The sequence below is a fragment of the Medicago truncatula genome, chromosome 5, assembly GCF_003473485.1.
Source record: "Medicago truncatula cultivar Jemalong A17 chromosome 5, MtrunA17r5.0-ANR, whole genome shotgun sequence".
Classification (NCBI taxonomy): domain Eukaryota; kingdom Viridiplantae; phylum Streptophyta; class Magnoliopsida; order Fabales; family Fabaceae; genus Medicago; species Medicago truncatula.
In genome coordinates this window covers 1,703,458-1,725,867 of record NC_053046.1, presented here as the reverse complement: position 1 = coordinate 1,725,867, position 22,410 = coordinate 1,703,458, and the positions used below count along the sequence as shown (strand labels likewise).

Below are 22,410 nucleotides of genomic sequence, written 5' to 3'. Positions count from 1 at the left end.
ACCTATGCGAACAATTTGAGATGTAAAATTATGCACTATTTGTGATTGATTGAAATTGTTGAACAATCGAGATGCGTAGCACATCAACAAGGAACATATTTGACCATTTAATGTTTAAAATTGAACACACATCTGAGACAATCATACTCCTCCTCTTCAAAATCACACCATCATGAACTAACTTATGGCAAATCTTCCATAGGAAAAAGAGAACATTAGCCGGTACTTTTAAGACACCAAATCAAATATTTTTGGTTTAATAACTCAACAATTTAATGTTTAAAAATGGTTTTTTGTTAAAATGTTTGGTATGCAAAATAGATGTGGGGGTATGAATTAAGGTTCAACTCAACAAGTAATTTGGGCTGAACCTAAACACATGTATTTGTATCTACAGAATACGTACTTCTATACTGTACTAGTATTTTTGTAGACTATTACTTTTCCCACCATGTTGCCTTCTCACGCGCCCTGCAAAAATTTCATAAATACCCCTGGTCCGGATTACGTAATCAGGACCAGATTGTTAGTGTTTTTGGAATATATAATCCGGACAAATACGATATGAATATTTTGTGTCTTTCTTTGATGTCAAGGGTCTCTGTTGACCGTTATACGACCCCCGCAAAAGCTGCAATGCAATTGCAGGGGTCGTATGAGCGGTCAACAATGACCATGACACCACTAACACTCCTAAAATCTACTTAGGGTCTGTTTGGGAAACCCAAAAAAAGAGCTTTTAGCTTATAGCTTATAGCTTATAAGCTCGTTTGACAAAAAAAGCTCTGTTTGGTAACACTTTTTCACCATGAGCTTATAACTTATTTCACAAGCTTATAAGCTATTTTTCAGAAGCTATTCCAAGTAGCGTTTGAGCTTATAGCTTATAGCTTCTCACTTTTTCTTCCAATTTTACCCTTATTATTTCATTTAAATTGTATTTTTATCTATTATAATTTTTATAATAAGCTACGTAATAAAGACTACAATCCCTTTATTCCAATTTTTGTATATATATCAGCTGGCCTTTTTTTTTTTTTTTGAAAAAATATATACCTTGGTTTTTTTTTTTACGAAACAAAATACTATTTTTCTATTAGTATTACTTTTTTTATTTTATATTTTTTTTGAGGTAAGTATTATTTTCTTTATTTTCTGTTATTACTATTACTCTATTAGTGCTACCTTTTTTTTTTTTGTTTTTGAGATAAATGTTATTTTCTTTATAAAGTGGAAACACTTAAATGATAATAAATATAAGATAAAATTTTAGTGAATAAAATTTAATTTAATTTATAATACATAGGATATATTAAATTAATAAATTTAAAGTATTTTTTTAAAGAAAAATTAGTTTACAAAATTACAAATACTTAAATTAATGATATAATTTTTATTATGAATTAAGAATACCCTTTATGTCATTTTACATTTATCAGCTAGTTGAACCGCTATTTTTACCAAACACTTCAGTTAGCTTATCAGCTAAAAGCTATCAACTATCCGCTATTTTTACCAAACAGAGCCTTAAAAAAATAATTTTTTTTGAAGAAAATGTAAGAAAGGAGGGTGAAGAAGAGTGAAAGAAAATGTTGAAGATCCAAGCCTTTTTATAGCCTAAAACAAGTCATAGGTAATTTGGAAAGTCAAGGAAAACATGTTTTTCATTTAAAACAGTCCAAAAACGTATTAAAACTCCACTAACCGGCCTAACCTTTGGTGAAACGTCACCGGCCAAAATGTTACTGAGCGTTTCCGGATTTTATAATCCGGAATGCATGAAGCTATTCCGGATTGTAAAGTCCGAACTGCATCAAACCCTTTTGTTTGGATCATTTTCGTTGCAATTGCCTTGGAAAAATAGAACAAAGGTACATAACATAAATTGAAGCAGCATAAGACAAATAAACAGTTAAAAAAACCCATAATAACAGAAATGATAAATCTTTTAGGAAGGTGTTTTCAAGAGGATTTCTTTGAGTTAGATCCTGCTGTCTTGCCAAATGACATATTCATCTGGCAGGCAGCACGATCTAACTCAAAGCAACCTCTTAATATTTTTGAGTTATCTATCTACCAAGGAGACATCAAGGAGTATCTATATATTTTTGACATCATGTGGAGGATCTTCATCATGCGGTTATATAGAGATCTATATACATAAACCAGCATGAGAAAGATCCTCAGCACAATGACAAAAATTTGCATGGTCTATTTGGTGTGCTTGTTTGTATTTTTGACAGCATGCTGAGGATCTTAACCAGGGAATTCCATGATTTTTTGTCTGATGTAGTTTAATTGTAATGAAAACAAAGACCCCTATTTATAGAGATATGTGAGCGTTGTGGACCACAAAAAATTGTCGGTGCAATGTGGGACACACAAAAGAATCAAATGCTGAATAAATTCAGATTCTAAAATCCGAACCAACCCTCACCATACTCAAAGTCTCAAGTTTCCCTTTGTTCACCCCAACATCGTATGTTTCCGGAATATATGTGTATTCCGGATTATACATTCCAGATTACACCAGAAGCTTTTGGTCGGTGGTCTGCACCACAAAGAAAACGTTTTTCAAACGTTTTGGACGACGGTTAAGTTGAAAAACGTGTTTCTACACGTTTTTTTTACCATAATTGATGACTTTCCCACATTTTTTTAATCCCCCTCCCTATAAATATGGTTCATTTCCTCTAACATTTGAACACCTTCTTCTTTCTCCTCTACAACGATGTGTTTCCATCGTTGGCCTTTCATAGAAAGAGACCTCTTTGGAAATCCATCAAGGGTCATATGATCAGTCAATAGGGAAGGGGTTAGTCTGGGTGTGAGGTTGGTTTGCCCGGGTGTCATGTTGACCATCATGATCTCTTGTTCCCTAGAGGCCCCTGTGCCCCCTCTGTCTCCCCACCAACACCAAAGCTACTGGTATGTCCTATCAGGCAGCATTGGTTTCTTCTTCCCCACCATCTTCTTTCCTCCCCCTCTTTCCTCTCCACCGGTGGCTGGAGCCACCGATATTGCTTATGTAATAAGTTAAGAGTAGAAATAGATTTAGCATCTTATGTAATAAGCTTAAAAAGCTTGAAAATTATTGTAATGTATTGTTCATATATTAATAAAATGAGTTGTTTTTATGTTTGTATCTTTTTATTTCTGTTTTTTATTTTATGTTCATTTTATTTTACGAATTTTGAAGATTAAAATTGCAAAAGTTCTAGTAAAACATTATTCCGGATTTTCAAATCCAAAAATATCTGCAAAATTCTAACAATGCAATTCGGAAAACGAAATCCGAACCAAGAATAAAATTGAAAAAAAATAGGGTGCGCGTCGGTGTGAAAAGTAATAGTCATTTTTGTATTCTTAAGTTTGGGTTTCCAAGAACAAATTTTCGGTGCATTTTGTCTCTATTTTGACTGTCTTCTTTTCAATCAAATCAAATTGCTCATCATCGTACCCATGAATTGCTCTTGTTCTTCTTCAACTATGATCCTCTTCGATTCACGCCCATGTTTCAAATTCAAAAAACCATTTCTCATCAATCCTTCACCCTCCTTCGGAATTCAAATCAAACCCAGCTTCAAATTCAATAAAGATCATTATAGACAAAGCTACTGCAAGGCAGTGTTCGTCGATGATGCTCCGTTCGCCGCCGCAATCGGTGCTTGCATGCTCACTTCTTTGATTCTTCCGGTACCTGTTGCCACCGAAGAGGAAGAAGAATCTTCTTTAACTTCAACGGATACAAGGTTGGCTGTTATGGGGATCATGAGTTTCATTCCTTATTTTAATTGGCTTGTAAGTAAAATAAAATAAAAAAGCTTCTTTTGTAATTTCAATTTCTTATTTATATTTCCATAGTATATTATATTGCAATGGGTTTTCATATTTGTTGATTAATTTGATTGATTGTAGAGTTGGGTTTTTGCGTGGCTTGATACTGGTAATCGTCGTTATGCTGTTTACTCACTTGTTTATTTAGCTCCTTATCTCAGGTACTATTTTCTATTTTTCAGTTCTTTGCTTTCTATCGTGTATATTTTATTTGAACACCTGAAAATCGTGGTTAATGATGTTCATAATCGTTACCAATTGCGTTAAGTGAATGATAAATGAGTTGTGATTCATTAACTCTATCGAATATAATTAAGTGCATATTTGAACTGTGTTAAGCATCTATATTTGGAACATTAGCTGCAAATTTCTACACAACATTGTGTTTGTTTCTCTGCTACTTTTCTTGGAAGATCCCCTTCCTTTATGGAAATTGATTTCCTGCAGTCACTTTTGATTGTGATCATGACCGATCACTAATTTGCATGGTAGACATTCATTTAACGAATTTATGAATTTATGATGTGAGCCGTAATGAACTGTGCATATTTCCCCAACTGTCTTGAGTTATACATTTATATGAGGAAGAAGCCATATGATAGTTTTTTATTACTACATTCTCGTACTAGTCCAAGTTTTATCTTTCATTCGATGCATGGCGACCTAAGAATAGATTAATCAAGCTTCATCTTGCCTTTAACCCAAAAACATTTGAATTTAATGTGTGTGAATGAATGGGTTTGACTTGTATTTGTGAATGATGTGATATATTCATTCATTGTCAGGTCAAATCTATCAATTTCGCCCGAGGATAGCTGGCTGCCAATTGCTAGTATTCTCTTCTGTATTGTTCACATTCAGGTTTAAGCTTAACTTATCACTCTGTTTTTGTAGTTAGATTTCACCTGTTTTTTAACTTTGATTTGCTAATGTATTGCTTAACTAAAAGAAACAAGTATTTTCCTACTGCTTGATAGTGAGGCTTGAAAAGATCAAGTATCAAGCAGTTTGTTTTGACAATGATAGAAAATTTTACACTGCAGCTAGAAGCAAGCATCAGAAATGGAGATGTTCAGGGGTTTCAGCTATTTCGGAACGTTATGGATCAGCAATCATCAAGTTCGAAGAAGAAAGGACGTCTGAATCGGCATCAAGAAATGTCTAAGGTACTTTTCTCCCCGTGTTAACACAAAGCAGTGCATGATGTAAATAAGATGCGTATTTCTCTCGAAAAGCTACATTACATGGATCTCAATTGTTGTCAATTGTGATTTAGGGAAGCAAGAATGAAAAGAAAAACCTATTATCTGCTGAAGAACCATCAAGAGACATTGGGGGTTGGGAAGATTCTCAAAGGCCTGTAGAATACCAGCAACGCTTGCATGACACCATAGATGGTGATAGCGAAGATAAGAGTAAGCACTAAAATAGGAGATACGTGCATTTTCCCATCTTCAACATCAGCTGAACTTGAAGGTTCACACAAGTTTCATGCCTCATGTTGGTACTGTATGTAAAGCTGTATGACTAGTTTTTAATAAAGTATAGCTCACTATCTGAATGCTGTTGTTATGATCTTAGGTTCTTTTCACTGTTGGTGTTCAGCTCATGCTTTATTTACTAGACTATATTAAAGGTGCCATTTCCATTTGCCTTATAGTTAACCAGTTTTATTTAACGAGATCAGTGGTTGAGCTTCACCAATTATTTTGCTGATGGCAAAGTCATCAAGTGATTTTGTAGCATTGAAATTGGAAACCACTAAAACACAGGTAGGCATAAGGTGTTGTTAATGTTGGCTGATTTAAACGCATGTTGGTGATATATTTAAAAAAAAAAAAGGAGGGGGGGCACAAATGTGTAGAACATTGGTTGTGAATACTGTTAAACAATAATTTTCACGTGTTATCTTATCACCCGCTCTGTTCAAGTTTTGACTAACTTGAACACCATGAGCTCGTTTATCGCCCCACATTAATCATTTTGTTGCTACCCCACGTTCCCTTCGCCATCACCTCCCGACGACACTGGTAGCTCAAGTAACTCTGCCAACCCAACCACTTCATCCTCCACTTCGATATGTCTTCAACATGCTCCATTGGTGCCATCGAGAAGCTCATGGAGACCTATGTCGCCACTGTTGGAGGCTGAGTCATCAAAGCTCTGTTTTTTTTCCATCACTATCGCTTTGCTAACAATTTTGTGACTATTCTCTTTTAGTTCTTGGACCGTTTGAATTAATCTAACTATTGAGATTTGTGCTGAAGTGAGTGTTTCATAGCATTGTATTAGAAAGGGTATGGATCCCAGTATCAAATTTCAATCCAATATTTTTATTTTTATTCAAATATTTGATTTTATATTTGTTCTATTAAAATCTAATGTAAAACAAACATATTCTCATGTAAATATTTATTAAAAACTGTATTTACCGAGACATTTTTTAATAGGAAAATGGTTATTGTTATGATAAATTGTTAAACACACGAATCTTATGTGACCAACATGTAAATCTTCCTTAGTAAAAAAAATCGTATAACCAACATTGGTCAAATCCCCTATATGCATTCTTCTCTTGTTGGATAAATCCTTCATAATCAATAGCATTGCTCTTCTTAACAAGCCAATACAAGTAATATGATTATATATGATTATAGTATATTATAAAATAAATATGTAAGAAAATTAATATCAAGTGTGTGATCAGTTTAGCAACCCCTGACTTCTGTAATTTCAGGTTTTGGGTGAAAAAAGTTCGTTGATAACATTGGGTTAAGATAGCAGAGTGATCCCAATCACCCCAACACATGCATAAACATGGGTGTATTCACCACCCAGCTAGCCTGGGCACGCGCCCGGGCTCAACCCATACTCAAGGCGGATCTCTTTGGGGATCTATGGAAGCCATACCTCCTCCAAGGTTGCTATATATATCATATTGGGCATATATAGTCAATAAATGTTTCTTAGTTGTAGTGGTAAGGCGGGAATACTTTTAGAATGAAGTCTCTGGTTCGAGTCATATCATCTTTGCTTTTTAGTATTTCTCCTGTATTTTTAATATTATTAGTTGCAACCATACTTTCTTTGTATCGCTACAAGAAATTTGAATTTTTGTGTCGGCCAAAATCCGTCAATATAGAAAAAATTTATGTAGCTAAATTCGTCTCATTGCCAAATGGCTATCACAATATGTTTTCTACCTTTACCTACGGTTTTTTCCGTATGTAAAACTTATCATTATTTTATTATGCCCAGGCTCTATAAATTTCTTGGCTCCGCCACTGTGCATAAACCAATCTCTCCTCTGTGAATTTTTTATTATATACCCTTAATATTTGACTCATACTCCAACAAATCTTGTAAACTGAAATCCACCCCTCTTCCACCCCCGAAGATTTCGATAAACTAGAACTAGAACACGTTTATATTTTTGGCATATTCAAAATTTCCAATTCTATTCTAGTAAATTACATTCAACTTTGTTAGAACCTATTTTTATTCTAACAAATTCAAATTGAACTTTGCCGAAATCTATTTCCATTTTGGCAAAGTCAAACTCTGCGCTGCTTGTTAGAAGTCATTGAATTTTATTTTCATTTATTTTGATAAATTTTTGCGGATAGAAATTTCTATTGGTAATGTTAAGAAGAAAATTAGCTTCACCGTAGACACAACCATAACATAAACATAGGTCTAATATTAAAGCTTCTGCATGAAAACACAGACAAGAAGCTTACATGCATATGGACGCAGTTCATGTCTAGCTATATGTATAATAAAAGGTCTAGTCCACACTCTTGAAGGAGCATCAACCTGCAATATTGCAGTCTCTGCTGCACTCTAAGAAATTCAGCACAAAATATAGATACACAAGCTAGAATAACCACACACTACTTCAACTTGGCCACTCACACACAAGTACTGCCCTTATTTATACGCAAACATATACATATATATTATGTTCTAAAGGAAAGGGATTAGGGAACTATTAAGGATTAGGGTGGGGCTTCTCCAAGTCCTCAATGCTGGTGGGACGAAACCAAGCCTTTTCCTCCAGCACAGAACCTGCAGCAGCACTTGCATTCGTGGTGGAGCTGGCTGAATGGAAGCCACTGGCGTGCTCTCCTGGGGGCCCAAATACCCCAGTATGTGGGTTTGGGGCCCAGTATTTGGTGGATTGAGTTGCCTGGATCACATCATCAGGAACAGGTTCAGAGTGGATCTGATCATCAGCGTTCTTGTCGTACACTGAACTGTATGCTGCCCTCCTGTATTCCAACCAAATTCCATCATAAGAATGAATACAATTTCCAATCCAAAACAGGAACATAATTAATTAGAGATATTGATTTCCATAAACTGTAGTAGTGTAGTACCATTGAAACATTTTAAAAGTTTAATCATATATAATTAGGGTGTCCCATATAATTATCAATCTTTTTGGTGTACAACGGAGACAATAATAAAGTTCAAACAAAGACTTATACCAACTATTCAAACCTTGTTACAAGACTAGATCAAAAGTATCCTGGTGACTTTATAGTACTTAATCGTTTTAAACAAAATGAATTAACCTTAGTTTTTTTATTCTATCAAATCAAAATCTTAAACTACTATGTATGAAAAAATAACCATCTTTATTCTGTCAACAAAATAAAAAAAGCATATTTGATAGATGGGCGGGTGTGAACGAGTCATCCACAAGGCATATACAGATGGATGGTTAGTTGTCAAAGCAAAGATTAGTGGTCACGTGATGGGTATCTACGACCTTAATAAGGTTTGGACCATCAGCTGGTCCACCCACTTTTCGTGATTAAGTATTCTGCCCGCATTTTCCACGCCCCCATCTAAAATGAGTCATCTTTTAGGTCTATCGATTTAAAACGAAACAAGAAATGAAGTAAAGTATAATTTATATAATTACCAATATACTTTTATATTTTTATTTTTTAAAAGTAAAAAAAAAATAAAAAAAATAACATTCTTCAAAATATTTTAAAAAATCTTAATAAATACGTACATGAACATGGATAAGAAAACAAAAAAGTTTTCCTCTCATCCCATAAATTGACATTATGAACACACTTGTAACTATAAGAAAAAAGATATAGACAGATGCGTCTTAAACAACACCTTATCTAGATTAGATGTGGGCAACTTTGTCAAAAATAACTGACGAGATTGAGATTGCTCAAATGTACAGGTAAAACACACCGCTATGACCACCTTATCCCCACCGGCCCACACCACCACCCCCATACATTCTGATCTTGAAAATAGTTTATGGCCAAAACTATTATTTAAATAAATGAATTTTTCAAATTCAAAGGTTAGAACTTGGACAGGTAGGCATGCAATGAAGAAATACATATAGAATTTAATTGATAATAATAGTTTTTATATGCTTTCCATGAGGGCTAAAAGGAAACAATAAATAATTTAGTACAAGTTTATTGAGAGCATGGAACACGCGTCTTTGGAGTGCTTTGTTGCGTGCAAAGAAACAAATAGGTAGTAACTGGTGATAATGGTATTGTTATTTGGTACATGAACATATTTAAATTTAAAACTATAAGTTAACATAACTTAATTATTCCATTTCCATGCACATTTACAAACAACTTATATAATGACACTTTTTTCTGTCAATATATGGCACCTTTGATGGACATTGTGTGTCCATTAAAGCTAGCCATTCCAAAATTACATATATACCATACCAGAATAAGTATCACTTTAAAGTTTAAATCACATGTATAAGCAAGCCGTTCAATATATGTTTACAAATTACTAATAAATAAAATAAAATAGTGCATTATTTAAGTGTTTCCTCCATGGTTCTTAATACGGTTAATAAATGAAAAACATATGGATAGTAGATAAGTTAAAAACCATCATAATTGAATGTCTGCATTTTACACTGATCAGATGTGCCTATCCCTGTATATTTTCAATGTTGGAAAAATTACTAAAAAGACTCTAACAAGCAGAGGGAACAGAGTTTTGTGACTAGATAAAAACAAACCCCACGTCTGGTCTAGCTAAAAAGATAACAATAAAGGCCATAACTTGGACCCACATGCATAGATCTTATCCATATTATAATTTCCACGTTGACAAAAATCTTATAAATGCCAAATAATAAAAAGAGCTGCTATCTACCATCGGATCTGAAGCTCATCAGGACAAGGTTAAGACTCATTATTGATCATTATCAATGTTAATAGAGATGTTTACATATCACCCAGACACCCACTGAATGCAAATATTGAACTTATAACTTTAGGTAAAGTCAATTTCCTTTATCAACTGAGTCAATTTTATTAACAGCAACAAAGATACCATATATTTGTTGACTAAGGAAGGCCAAAAATTGATGTTTACTTAACATTGTGAATTGAACCAAAAGATGAAGTTAATTTATATCAGAAAAGTTTAACTTTAATAAATAAATCCAAAACATTTTGGAAGATTAATAAAAAGGTCAAATTTGGAATAGTACTATACTAATATGAAAAGCATAATAACCTTGAGCACAACCAGAACCGGTTCACAGGGTACAGTGGAAAGTGACATTGGTTGGTTGAGGTGGATGGATGGATGAGTAGGAAAAAAGACATTTCCCTAATCCGACAAAGGAAGCAAGGGATGATATTTGGCGTTGTCAAATCAAACTTTGACGTACATTATCACCCAAAATACTTTATACTTTTAATCATCATTATTATTTTATTTACTTTTTTGCTCAATACCGAAGGATATGAACAACAATGTTTTTGGACAAATTTTCATATACAGACGGCACTGGAGAAATAAGTTAATTCCTATGCATCACACTCTCCAAGATGCAAGGAAATTTCGTTTATTAATTTATGATAAAATAATAATATAAACTGTAAAACAAAAAGTGAAAGCATCCAAAAATGAGAAAAGGCAATGCTAGTGTCAGCAAAAGAAAAAAAGTTTAAAGAGGAATCAGACAAGGTTAGGAAAGAAAAATTACTGCAAAAGAAAAATCCAGTGAAAGGAATAAATACCGAATTAATGGAATCTTATTTTCAACTTACAATCAGAAATCAATTTTCCCAACAAAAATGGAATCAAAATCTAAACAAAGTACACAATTAAAAGAATAATTCTAGAAAATCTAAACTCGAATTCACCGTTTGGAAAAAATTTCCCCTAGAAATGAACGGGATCGGAATATTAGGAACAAAAGTCGCATAGTGATCTCCGAAAATTCCGCAAATTGTAATAAAAAAAAACTGTACGAATGAACTTCCAACTTCCAAGTATGAGAAATCTTGACTTATTAATCACAAATCACAATATGAATATGAATATGAAAATCGAAAAGATCACAAAAAATTCTTGATAATAATAACAATTTGATAAATTGAAATAGCAACAGTAGTAATTAAACAATGAATGAAAATTATACCTTGATGCGAGGGAGAGAGGAGGAGAGGAAGAGATGGAGTTGTTGTTCTTCCAGATCTGGTTGATGACTCTTTTCCCGAAGGTAGTGATCGATCCGCTGCTCGAATTGGCTGCCATACAATGATAAAGAGAAGATAGGTAGAGAGAAAGAGAGAGTACTGTTTTGTCTGTGGTAGCTGAAATGAAATGAGAGTAGTTGTGAAATCTTGGATGGATATATTTATACACAAAAACAATAGTAAGGTTTCTGAAATGAAAAAATGGTGCGTAATTCTCTGTTTCTTATTTTCGTACCTAACACGTACCATTCAACAAACTAACGGTTTTTGTTAACGTCACCTTCTTTTCTTTACACAGCCGTTACTTTTTTAACAGATATTTCTTGACTCACTCGTACTTGTTGTAAGTTGTAACAGATAATTACAGTAATCCACAATCGGCCAATCATTTTCTTGGGTAAGGTAAAGTGATTACGTGCATATATCATTATGAAATTGTATTTTGACACCAAATTGGACAAAAATACACAACATTGTATGTAATTTGTATGCGGTAACTTTTGGCACTAAAACAAAGTGTCTTTTAAGTGATTAATGACTTATGTGTTTTTAGTTTTTTAATTTATGAAAAAAAATAGATTTCATTAATAGATAGATCAACTAAAAAAATGAAGTAATACAAGGTAGACAATATCCTTAATTCATATATGTAAACACAAGATAGAGATAACAAGTACACTACTCGTTGAATGTTCTAGAGATAAAATTTCAAAAGTACATTGAAATGTCTAAGATAAAATATATTATTTACCTTAGAGTTGATAAATCTTGTTCCCCTTTTAAGCATTTTTTTTTATCGTTCTCATTTTCTTAACATAATGAGTCTCTCTTTAGATGTCCAGGCCAATTAAGTTACATATCTGAGATCCACACACATCGATCGAAAGAATGTCGTAGCATGTGGAGTTGGTCACTCCTTCTTTATGCAACATATCCATACAAGGCGGAGTTAAAGAACACGCGACTCATGTCACTCGTCCATGCAAGATATGTGGCATGCCATGAAACTCTTCAAAGGAGACTACAACTTTCACTTGGATAGTAACTTGGTGTCTAACTAACATGCGTGGCTAAGAAGCGAATGAATTTAGCACAAGTGATAAAGGTGGAGTTTAACGTGACCTGATGAGTCAGGCATGGCCTGGATGATCAAGCTTAACTAGGAACATTAAATGGTGGAGCTGGGTTAGAGATGTTGAATAATATAGTTAAGTTAGGCATGACCTAAATGGTCAACCTTAACTAGGCATGGCCACATGATTTGACCATCCTTACGGGTCTGTAGTCAACCAAGTGTCAAATCTATTAAGGCATATATATTTAATCTTCGTAGGATTGACATGTCTTAGTCCATAAGCTATCAAGCACATGGTCTGTTTAAACCTAGACATTTGTTGTCTCTAAGGCCAGTTTGTACTAGTACCACGATGAACAAAAATATTAGCAGAACAATTAACTTGATTTATTTATAATAAAAGAAAAAAGATATTACAAATCATTCGACAATTGACGAGTGTTATTGACAATCTCCTTCCAAAAGTCTCTCTAACATTCACTCTTTTATTGAATTAAAATAAAGTGAATTTCACACTTTGAAAATGAATCACACATAAAATAGTGTAAGACTCGCATATGTTTCACTCAATAAAAAAGTAAGTAAGTATTATTACAGAGAATGTTAGAAAGAGAGTAAGCCTATCTTTTCCCATCACCAAACTAAAATATGAGGTATCATTGAATTTTGTTATCATTCTTCAAGAGAGACTCTCCTCAAAGACAACACATCTAAAGCCAAGCTGTGATTTATTAAAAAAAATATGTGACTTTAGAGTTTCTCTACTCCTAACATACAGACCAACCTATAAATATAATATAAATAACATTTTTGGTTATTATGTTAAATCATACACTTGTTATATTGTTGTGGAAAAAGACTTGATATATTATATTTACGAATGAACGTGCTAAATCCGTACATATTATTAAAAAAAAAAATCAGATCGATATAACCATAACCTTTCTTTAAGAAAATATTCGTCGAGAGCACATATCAAATATTATTCAAATTCAAGGTACTGATAAAAAAATTAAATTTTATTGTAAAATTAAAATTCAAACTCGAGCAACGACGCGTTTTAAACACGGGGTATAAGATTCGGAATATTCCCAGTGAGCTTTTTATTTTATTTTTTGTAATGAAAAAAGTGGTTATTATTTGAGATTTTCATTACCTCATTGACACGTGCGAACCGCTGAGTTTAATTTGTTAAGCATGGAAAGTGCGTGACTAACGCCGTGATCAGCACAAAACACGAGTGTGCTTTCAAAATTTAAATATTAGCCAATAGAGAAATATTATGTATTTTTTACAAGTTTTTATTAAATAGTATTTTATTATACGTTGTTTTAACATTTTTTTACACATATTAAGTAATATAATTGTTCATTAAAATAATAATAATTAATTTTATATAGGAAAGAGAAATTATAAATTATTTTATAAATTTATTTCTTATTAGTGAAATGAGAAAAATATATTAAAAGAATCAAAAGATGAGAGAGTATTATACGATAAAGGGTATGATAAAATAAATATATTAATGATGCATCGATATTGTAAGGCGACTTGTAATAAAACACAAATATTTTTTTGCAACGTGACTTATAATAATGTAAAGGGTTTTGCTAGCATGTGTTTTTAGGACGCTTGTTAAGGATTTAAAAATAGAAACTACTGGTAACTTTCATGTAGAAAATGTTTCCTTTTATGTTTCAATATGTTGAATACATAGTAAATCTCGGAATAAAATTTCTACTTTAAACTTTTGATCTAGTATCCGAGCACTTGTTAACATTTCTCTATAATAATTTAGGTGGATTCCACCAATTTACATGTTGTCAATTTCTAAGATGTGTAACCCATAATAATTTTAGTGATAGAAGAATAAGTATTAGAATGGGTGTTGGAAAGAAAGAATTCCTAACACTCATCATAAATACTTTAAAAAAAAAAAAAAATTATTTTGAACTAGACCGTCACATCCCCCTTCATCACCCCAATCAACCAAGACTCGTTAACAAATGATTCGTTACACTTATCAGACAAAAACAACATTTGCGCCTCACCAGTCAGCAGCCTCCACACAAGAGTGGGCATCATCCCCTCTGAACTGTTAGATCATCCTTCAACTGTCTACCATGTCGGTATTATCGAGGAAGGTTATAATGACCTTGTCTATATAAATGTGACCCTGATTCACACCAAGTTACTACTCATACTTTACACGCTTTTCCAACTCATTCGGAACATGAATGTTGGAGTATTAATATTTGCAGGTAAATTTTCTAGCACCCAAACAACCTCTTCTGCATTTGGGGCGTTGCGATGGAATCCTTACATCACGATTGTTACCACAAGTTCATCTTGATTCTCCTCCGCATGAAATTATTATATTAGTTAGTAATTAAGTAGTTAATAAAATTCTAATTACAACCCCTCGAATAAAAAGCTTCTAATTAAAAATTACGGCATACTTGTAGCAAAAAAGAAATCACCATGCCGACCTTAATTCAATCTCGTTTGAACCTAATAGCTCTTTCCTCTCCAACAAGTCGACCCAATTTTTCTCTTTCAAAGTTCTCTCTTCTATTTTCTTCATTGAGGGAGTGATTTTGAGTCAACTTGTTTATCTGAAATCACTAATCTTCATTCTTTTATCTCACTATTTCAATCTAAATAAGTGATTTTCACATAGATCTATATTTTATTCTTTGTGATCTCTTCGTCTAAGTGTGATGTCATGTTGTTCGTTGTCTAAATAACATCACATAGAAGTTGTTGACAAATACAATTAATTTATTTTAATATCGTTGAAATACTTGGGATCAATTTATTGTTTTCAATACCATTTTGGGTTGGTAATTTAACACTTTTGTAGTTGTTTGATTTGAAATCACTTTAGGGATATATTTACCATTGAAAATTGCTTTTCTGACATTGAAACTTCCTATTGACACAAGTAAATGACACTTTTACTTTCAGCGACAGTTAACAACCGTTAGCCTAAGCGCCGGCAGTTAACAACCGCTGGCTCCAGCGGCAGTTAAATGTCGTTGCTTTATGTTATATGAACATAACAGCATAGGAGTTTCCAAAACTCCTTTGTTACGTTTTTTGCTTCCATAGGTGCGAATTTCACGAAGAATAAGCCATTCCAAGTCAATTTCAAGCACAAAATCAATTAAGTTTTTTGAATCCTATTGCATTGCTATTTTGTGATTGATTTGTTAGTTTTTTTTGGTTAAATTGCGATTATAGAGGTATATTGATTTTATGATGTTATGATAGTTTATGTTGTTTGAATTGTTAGGTTTAGGTTAAAATTGATTAGAATGTTAGAATTGTAGAATTGTTATGAAATTATGGTAGAATTTTTAGGATTAGATGAATTGTTGTATAATCGTTGCGATTAGTTTAAGTTTGTTATGAAATTTTGTTGTTACGAATTATTGTAGAATTGTTACGTAGGTTTTGATCGCCAATTTGTTTATGTAGATATGTCTCAGAATCAGGGAAACGTTGAGTTGAACAACAGAAAGGAGGGTGACGACAAGAAGAAAGAAAAATCGTCGATGACATGGCACGTAATCACATGTGATGGATCCGTCAAAAAGAAGGATTCGAAGGTGTTGGTGTATAATGATTCGAGGTTGAGGAGGAGCGGGAGGACATGCTATTTTGGCCCTCAGCCAAAAGCAGGTGCCCCAAGGACTGTCGAGGACAACCCGATTGACTTGTGTGACGATTGAATGTAATTATTTATTATGTTTTGGATCTTTTTTTCCTTAATTGTTTTGGATATTTTTTTATGGTACATTTTGCTTGACATATTGGTACTTTGAATAAATTTTCGTTTTGAATAATTTCAATTAAAATCGCGTTTTGAATAATTTCGATTAAAGTCGTGTTTTGAATAATTGCGTATTCGAATAAAAACTAATTAAATCTAACGTGAATTCAACTAATTAAAATTGCGTAATGAATAAATAAATTCGAAAAGTGAATAAATAAGATAATTATTGTTCCATTCAAAACAACATGTATTATGCATATTCAACTATATATGTTATCACATTATATTACATTACACTCTCGAATGTACCTTCCAACTGCAACAATTTTCTTACCTCTAAATGGGGTAAATTCAAACTTGCTAAACAGCAGGACTCCATCATGCGATGAGCATCTTGAATGATGGTATTCAAGTGTCAAAAGAATGAGGTGCATTCCTTGACACTTGGATACCATTATTCAAGATGCTTGTTGAATGCTGGATTCCTACCGTTTAACAAGTTTGAATTACCCAATTTAGAGGAAGACAATTGTTGCAGTTGGACGTTTGTACCTTCCAACTACAACAATTGTGTTACCTTTGAATGGGGTAAATTCAAACTTGCATAGCAGCATGACTCGAACGTTCGACCGACATTCCCATAGTTCCATTCAAAAGATTAAATTCTTGTTAGGTTTGGTTTAAATGACGGTATTCAAGTGTCAAAAGAATGAGGTCCATTCATTGACACTTCAATACCTTCATTTAAACCGGCCTAACAAGAATTTAATCTTTTGACAGGAACAATGGGAATGCCGATCGAACATTGGTGTCATGCCGTTTGGAAAGTTTGAATTACCCAATTCAGAGGAAGACAATTGTTGTAGCTGGAAGGTGCATTCATTCGGTACCTAATGACGATCTTCTGGCGGAATCAAACTTTTGATGATATCTTCAGTTGATCTCAACAACGTCACCCGCATATCGTTCCAGTGAAACATGCTGTGCTCCCAAAACATGCTCGTCACGTTTTCGTTGTTCGTTAATGTTGAGAACAAAATCCTTTATTTGATATTTTAAAGATCACAAACATTCTATAGTTTTTAACTTGTTATCTACTAATATGTTTTGTGAGAAATGTTTCATGAAGAATGTTCTTGTTAAAGAGAAGAACATTCTAAGCTTATAAATAATCTCATCAAAGCAAAAGAGCAAAATGACACACATAGACTTTCTACTACAACATTTACATCACTGAAAGCAAGAACAAATTGTTCCCTTTGTCTCACCAAAAGAGGATAAAAAGCTACATTGATAATTGCCACTAAAAGGAAGCAATCTATGTGTCATAGCAAGGTTTATGCAACAAAAGGAATATTCATTATCAAAAGACCAAAGGCTCACGCGAGTCTTAAAAGAAAGAAGAAAAAATCTAAGCTTGCACAAGAAGAACGTTCTCAAGAATGGTTTGGTAAAACTACAACAAGATAAGGATGTCATCCTAATGCCACCATATCACAGCTGGCCTACAGTTACGCATGTGCTCTTTCCAAAACAGCTGGAACAGAAAGAATGTCCCGTAGAAGGTTCCGCAACTCACAAAGGTTTCCTTTTTGAGCACTTTTGCGCGCCAAGCAACAAAAACATAAGCACATGAGATATTTTTAGAAAGGACAACACATCTTTCTTTGTCCGTGAAGCTTCACGACATAAGCTTCTATAAATACAAACATACACCCTTGTTAATTCTCAAGAGCTTACAACAAGATTACATACTCTCTCAAAGCAAAATCATCTCTCTCTCTCTCTCTCTCTCTTACGTGAATATTCATTAAAAATATTCAAAAGCTCTTCAAACTACAACAACAAACAAACTTATACTCTTTCACTATATTTGGATCATAATTTTTTAAGTTTGTTTTATCATAATCTCAAACAAGTGTTGAGAAAATAGGATCCACAACATAACTCTCTTACAAACACAAAGTGTATTTAGATCTCAAGTCTATTGGGCTGGGCTTAATAGTTTGAGATAGAACTTTTCTTGTGTGATCAAGAATTGTAGAAATCTGATGAGGTTAACAATACATGGTGTAATAGACTGATCTGGCGTGATCAAGAACTGTAGTGCTACTAACGAGGATTTGGTGGCTTGAAACTATAATGGAAAATCTCACACAAAGTGTGGGGACTAGACGTAGCCCACATTGGGTGAACTAGGATAAATATCATGTGTCATCTTCTAACCTTCTCTATTTATTTGTTTAATCACTAAACACACACTATCACTATAGAATTATTCTTCAGAACATTCTGGTCCTTTATAAAATAATTATTCTACTAATCTCCCTATCTAACTTTGCCAACAAATAATCTTGAGTATATTTACTTACTTTTCCTTTCAGAATTAAAATTTAAAAAGGGTCACAATTCAAACCTCACTTTCTTCGTTAATTCCACCCAAGTGAGTGATACTCTCCTCTCGTCGAGCGTTGGACGTTTATACCGAACGTGTTCCACCCTCTGTAACACCCCGTTTTCCCAATATTTAAAAATTCTTAAAACATAACATTTATCAGAGTAAACATCAAACAACGGGATATCACATATAACGTAATCCAACAGTTAAATAACAATTTAACCAATATCTTAAACATTGCAGCAGAAAATCATAATCATAATTCATAAAACGTTTTGGCACGCAGGCCCCATCAAATAGTTCATAATCGTAATCCATAGCATAATAAAAATAACATAATAGTCACGTAAGAGAATGAAGCATGCATAAACATAAACCCCATCCCGTTACGTATCAGAGCGACCTAGACGACACAGTGAAGGCAAGGCCAACTCACGAAAGCAAACTGCACACTAAGCACGATCACCTGCAAGTTACCCATACGAAGGGCAACATTTTCAAGCAGAAGGGGTGAGATTTCATAATCAAATAACATTAATCAATGTAATTGCGAATTATAAATTAACATCATAATCATTCCTTAAATAACATTGCATAATTGCTAAACAGTTACACATAATCATATATCCAATTATCATGAACAAAATCACATAATTGGTAAACACTTATCACGTAATCACGTATTCAATCATCATCAACAAGGCATCTTAATCATGACAATGTGACAATGCTCTTAGACTCCCTATATGCATGTGGTACCAATCGTCATCATAAGTATTAATATACTTTAATCGTGCGGAGGACAAAGCTCCTATAAAACGTGCGGAGGACAAAGCTCCTATTATTCGTGGTGAGGACTAAGCTCAATAAGATGCTATGCATGGACACTTATGAACAAAAACATCGTAATCAACATATCAACATGCATCCATTAAATTGGAGCTAACTTCATCATAAACTTATGCACTTAGTTAAATAACGGAAGCAGCATAAACAGGTCACATAAACAAAATGATATCATTATATCAATAGCTTATAAATATCAGGAATATCAACCTTCATTTCTTGCATGAATATACAATACATTAGTTCATGTCCATTTAATATCAACATAACTTAAACAACTCTACAGACTGCATTAAACGTCATCATTAGGTCTTAATACCAACTAGGGGTTCGCTCTTGATCAACACGTGCGACACAGATCGCACAAACACTCAAGCAAGTACATTCTGGTTGTACTCGCGAGGCGAGAGTTCTTACTCGCCATGGCGAGTACCACTCATCTCCCAAACTAATGTTGTTCTGGGTTCTCTCTGATCCTACATTCATTCCTAATCAATACTAGGTATGTTCAGGCACTCTATGGCAGCCAAGGTCCAACTAAAAATGTCGAAACACAAGATATGACATGCACTCTGCCTAGGCTCGCGAGGCGAGGAAGGGTTGCTCGCCATGGCGAGTTGCACCAAACAACTCGCGAGGCGAAGGGAAGGGGCTCGCGTGGCGAGCGATGAAGTTCATCACTCGCGAGGCGAGGATCATCACTCGCCGTGGCGAGCGATGAACAGAAGCACGGGCAGACTAGGGTTTTTCTCAAAAATCCATCACACAACATGGTTCAAAGCCTAATTTTGATTCCATAATCCATCCTAAACATGTTCTAAGGTTAAAGGACGGTTTCTACATCAATCTAAACAAGTTTTACCGTTTGATCATCAATTTTTAGGGTTTTGACCTAATTCCAAAACTTTTCTAAATCAATCCTAACTTTGTCAATTAATCATCAGAATTACAACGATCAATGCTATTGAATCATTAGTCTCACCCTTACCTTGTTTGAAGAAAATCGCAGCACTCTTGGTCTCTTGCTCCTCTCTAAGCTTTTCTCCCTTTTTCCAAAAGTTTTCACGTACAATGTTTTTTTTCTAAGACTAGGTCTAACCTTTATATACCTCTTCTGAATTACTTATCTCACTTTCTCCCCCAAAACTATCTAAAATATCAAAACAACCCTTAACTAAATATTTTATATTATTTTCAAATCTTTATTTTATTTAACAATAAAATAATTCTCCTATTCTTATCAAATCTTCCAAATCTCATAACTTAACACGTCATCAATCAAATCATCATAAATCATCAAGACATACCAAAATCATGCATATATTATATAAATATAATATAATCACCTAAACTCGATTAAATAAACGATTAAACGAAAGTGGGCGTTACACCCTCCTTGTGTCTATGAGGTTGACTCCTTGGTTGAATTCAGTCAGTTCATCCTTGAAACTTCTTAACTTTACACCAAGGCACTGAACCTTCAACCTCTGAGGTTCTCTGCCGTTGAATTGTGCACGAACGTCGATCCACCCGGCCATTGTTTCAAATCTACACAATTAAGAAATTAAAATAATCAATGAAAAACTCATTCAAACATTTGTAGTGAAAATTTGACATAAACCATAAAAATCCTAAACAAACCCTAAAAAAATTATAAAATTCGAAAAAAAATTCAAATTTAAGCAATATAACTTCATTATAACAGGTATTCATAATATATGTTAATAACATTTCAGATCTAAAACATAACTATATTAAAAACAAATATTCAAACCCTAAAAAATTTATAAAATTAAAAAAAAAATATATTCAAGCAATATAACTTCATTATAATAGGTATTCATAATATATGTTAATATCCTTTCAGATCTACAACATAACTATATTAAAAACAAAAATTCAAAATTTAATGATTAGACAACAACTAAAATTATAAACATATAAACACATATACTAACTAAAATGTATGACAATAGCATAAGTGTTAACTTACTGGTGATTTAGTGGAAGAAATTTTGTATGATTTAGTAGAATTTTTTTTTTTTTAGAGAGAGAGAGAGTGAAAATTTGAGAGAAAGATGGTGATGATGATGATGAAGCGAGTGTCTGGATTATGGTTACTGACTTGAATATATCACGAACACAACGACAGTTAACAACCGCTGGCTTTCGGCGGCAGTTAACTATCGGCACTTAGGCTAACGGTTGTTAACTGCCGCTGAGGATAAAAACGTCATTTACTTGTGTCAATAGGAAGTATTCATTGTCAAAACAACAATTTTCTTTACCATTTTGTTTTGTTATACCGAGTTAGGTATACACCCTCCAAGTTTACTGTATCTCTCTCTTTTTTTCTTTTCTTTTCTTTTTAAGTAGACTATAACTCACACAATTTAATTATGAAGGAGTGAGGTGTTCAGGGTTTAAACTCCGAACTTGAATATAATATGCAATATCATTACCAACTGAGCTAAATTCATAGAGATATTATATCTCTCTTCTATTTTAATATATTTCATATTTTGATTAAAAACATATAACTGAAATAAAAGTAAGGACAATTATAATACACCGACTATAATTTTTTTACAATTCAGTATTATTCAAGTTGTTCCTTTAGTAAGAAATGTATTAGTTTTATTTAGTTTTTTTTTATTTTTATATTTTCTAAATAAAATTAAGAATAATTATGATATACTAACTTGAGTCTAATATAGACTAAAGAAAATTAGCTATCACTGACCTCACGAACCAACCATTTTTACCTATAATAATTCCTTTTAATCAGGTTGAAAGTGTTGTCTATATATACTAATAAGAAAATGAATGTCCTTTATTTTTCCATTTTTGCCCTCCTAAAGGGTAATTTAGTAATCCTGTAATTTGAGAGAAGGGCATTTTGGTAATACCAATATAAAAATCTACAATTAAATTAGAAAGAAAAGAAAGATGAGAGAGAGAGAAGAAAGGG

General features: G+C 33.2%; 2 protein-coding genes across 2 annotated transcripts; one reads left to right on the top strand and one right to left on the bottom strand.

The window, feature by feature from the left end:
• Positions 1 to 3,383: 3,383 nt before the first annotated feature.
• Positions 3,384 to 5,494, top strand: LOC11439958 (uncharacterized). The gene is made up of 5 exons (XM_003610846.4): positions 3,384 to 3,801; positions 3,919 to 3,998; positions 4,623 to 4,698; positions 4,881 to 5,003; positions 5,114 to 5,494. The coding sequence occupies exons 1-5, from the start codon at positions 3,463 to 3,465 to the stop codon at positions 5,261 to 5,263; spliced, it is 768 nt and encodes a 255-aa protein (XP_003610894.1). The 5' UTR covers positions 3,384 to 3,462; the 3' UTR covers positions 5,264 to 5,494.
• A 2,013-nt stretch (positions 5,495 to 7,507) lies between these two features.
• LOC11427454 (late embryogenesis abundant protein At5g17165) lies at positions 7,508 to 11,532 on the bottom strand. The gene is made up of 2 exons (XM_003610845.4): positions 11,285 to 11,532; positions 7,508 to 8,108 (listed from the first exon to the last, which is right to left on the bottom strand). The coding sequence occupies exons 1-2, from the start codon at positions 11,398 to 11,400 to the stop codon at positions 7,829 to 7,831; spliced, it is 396 nt and encodes a 131-aa protein (XP_003610893.1). The 5' UTR covers positions 11,401 to 11,532; the 3' UTR covers positions 7,508 to 7,828.
• Between the last annotated feature and the right edge of the window lie 10,878 nt (positions 11,533 to 22,410).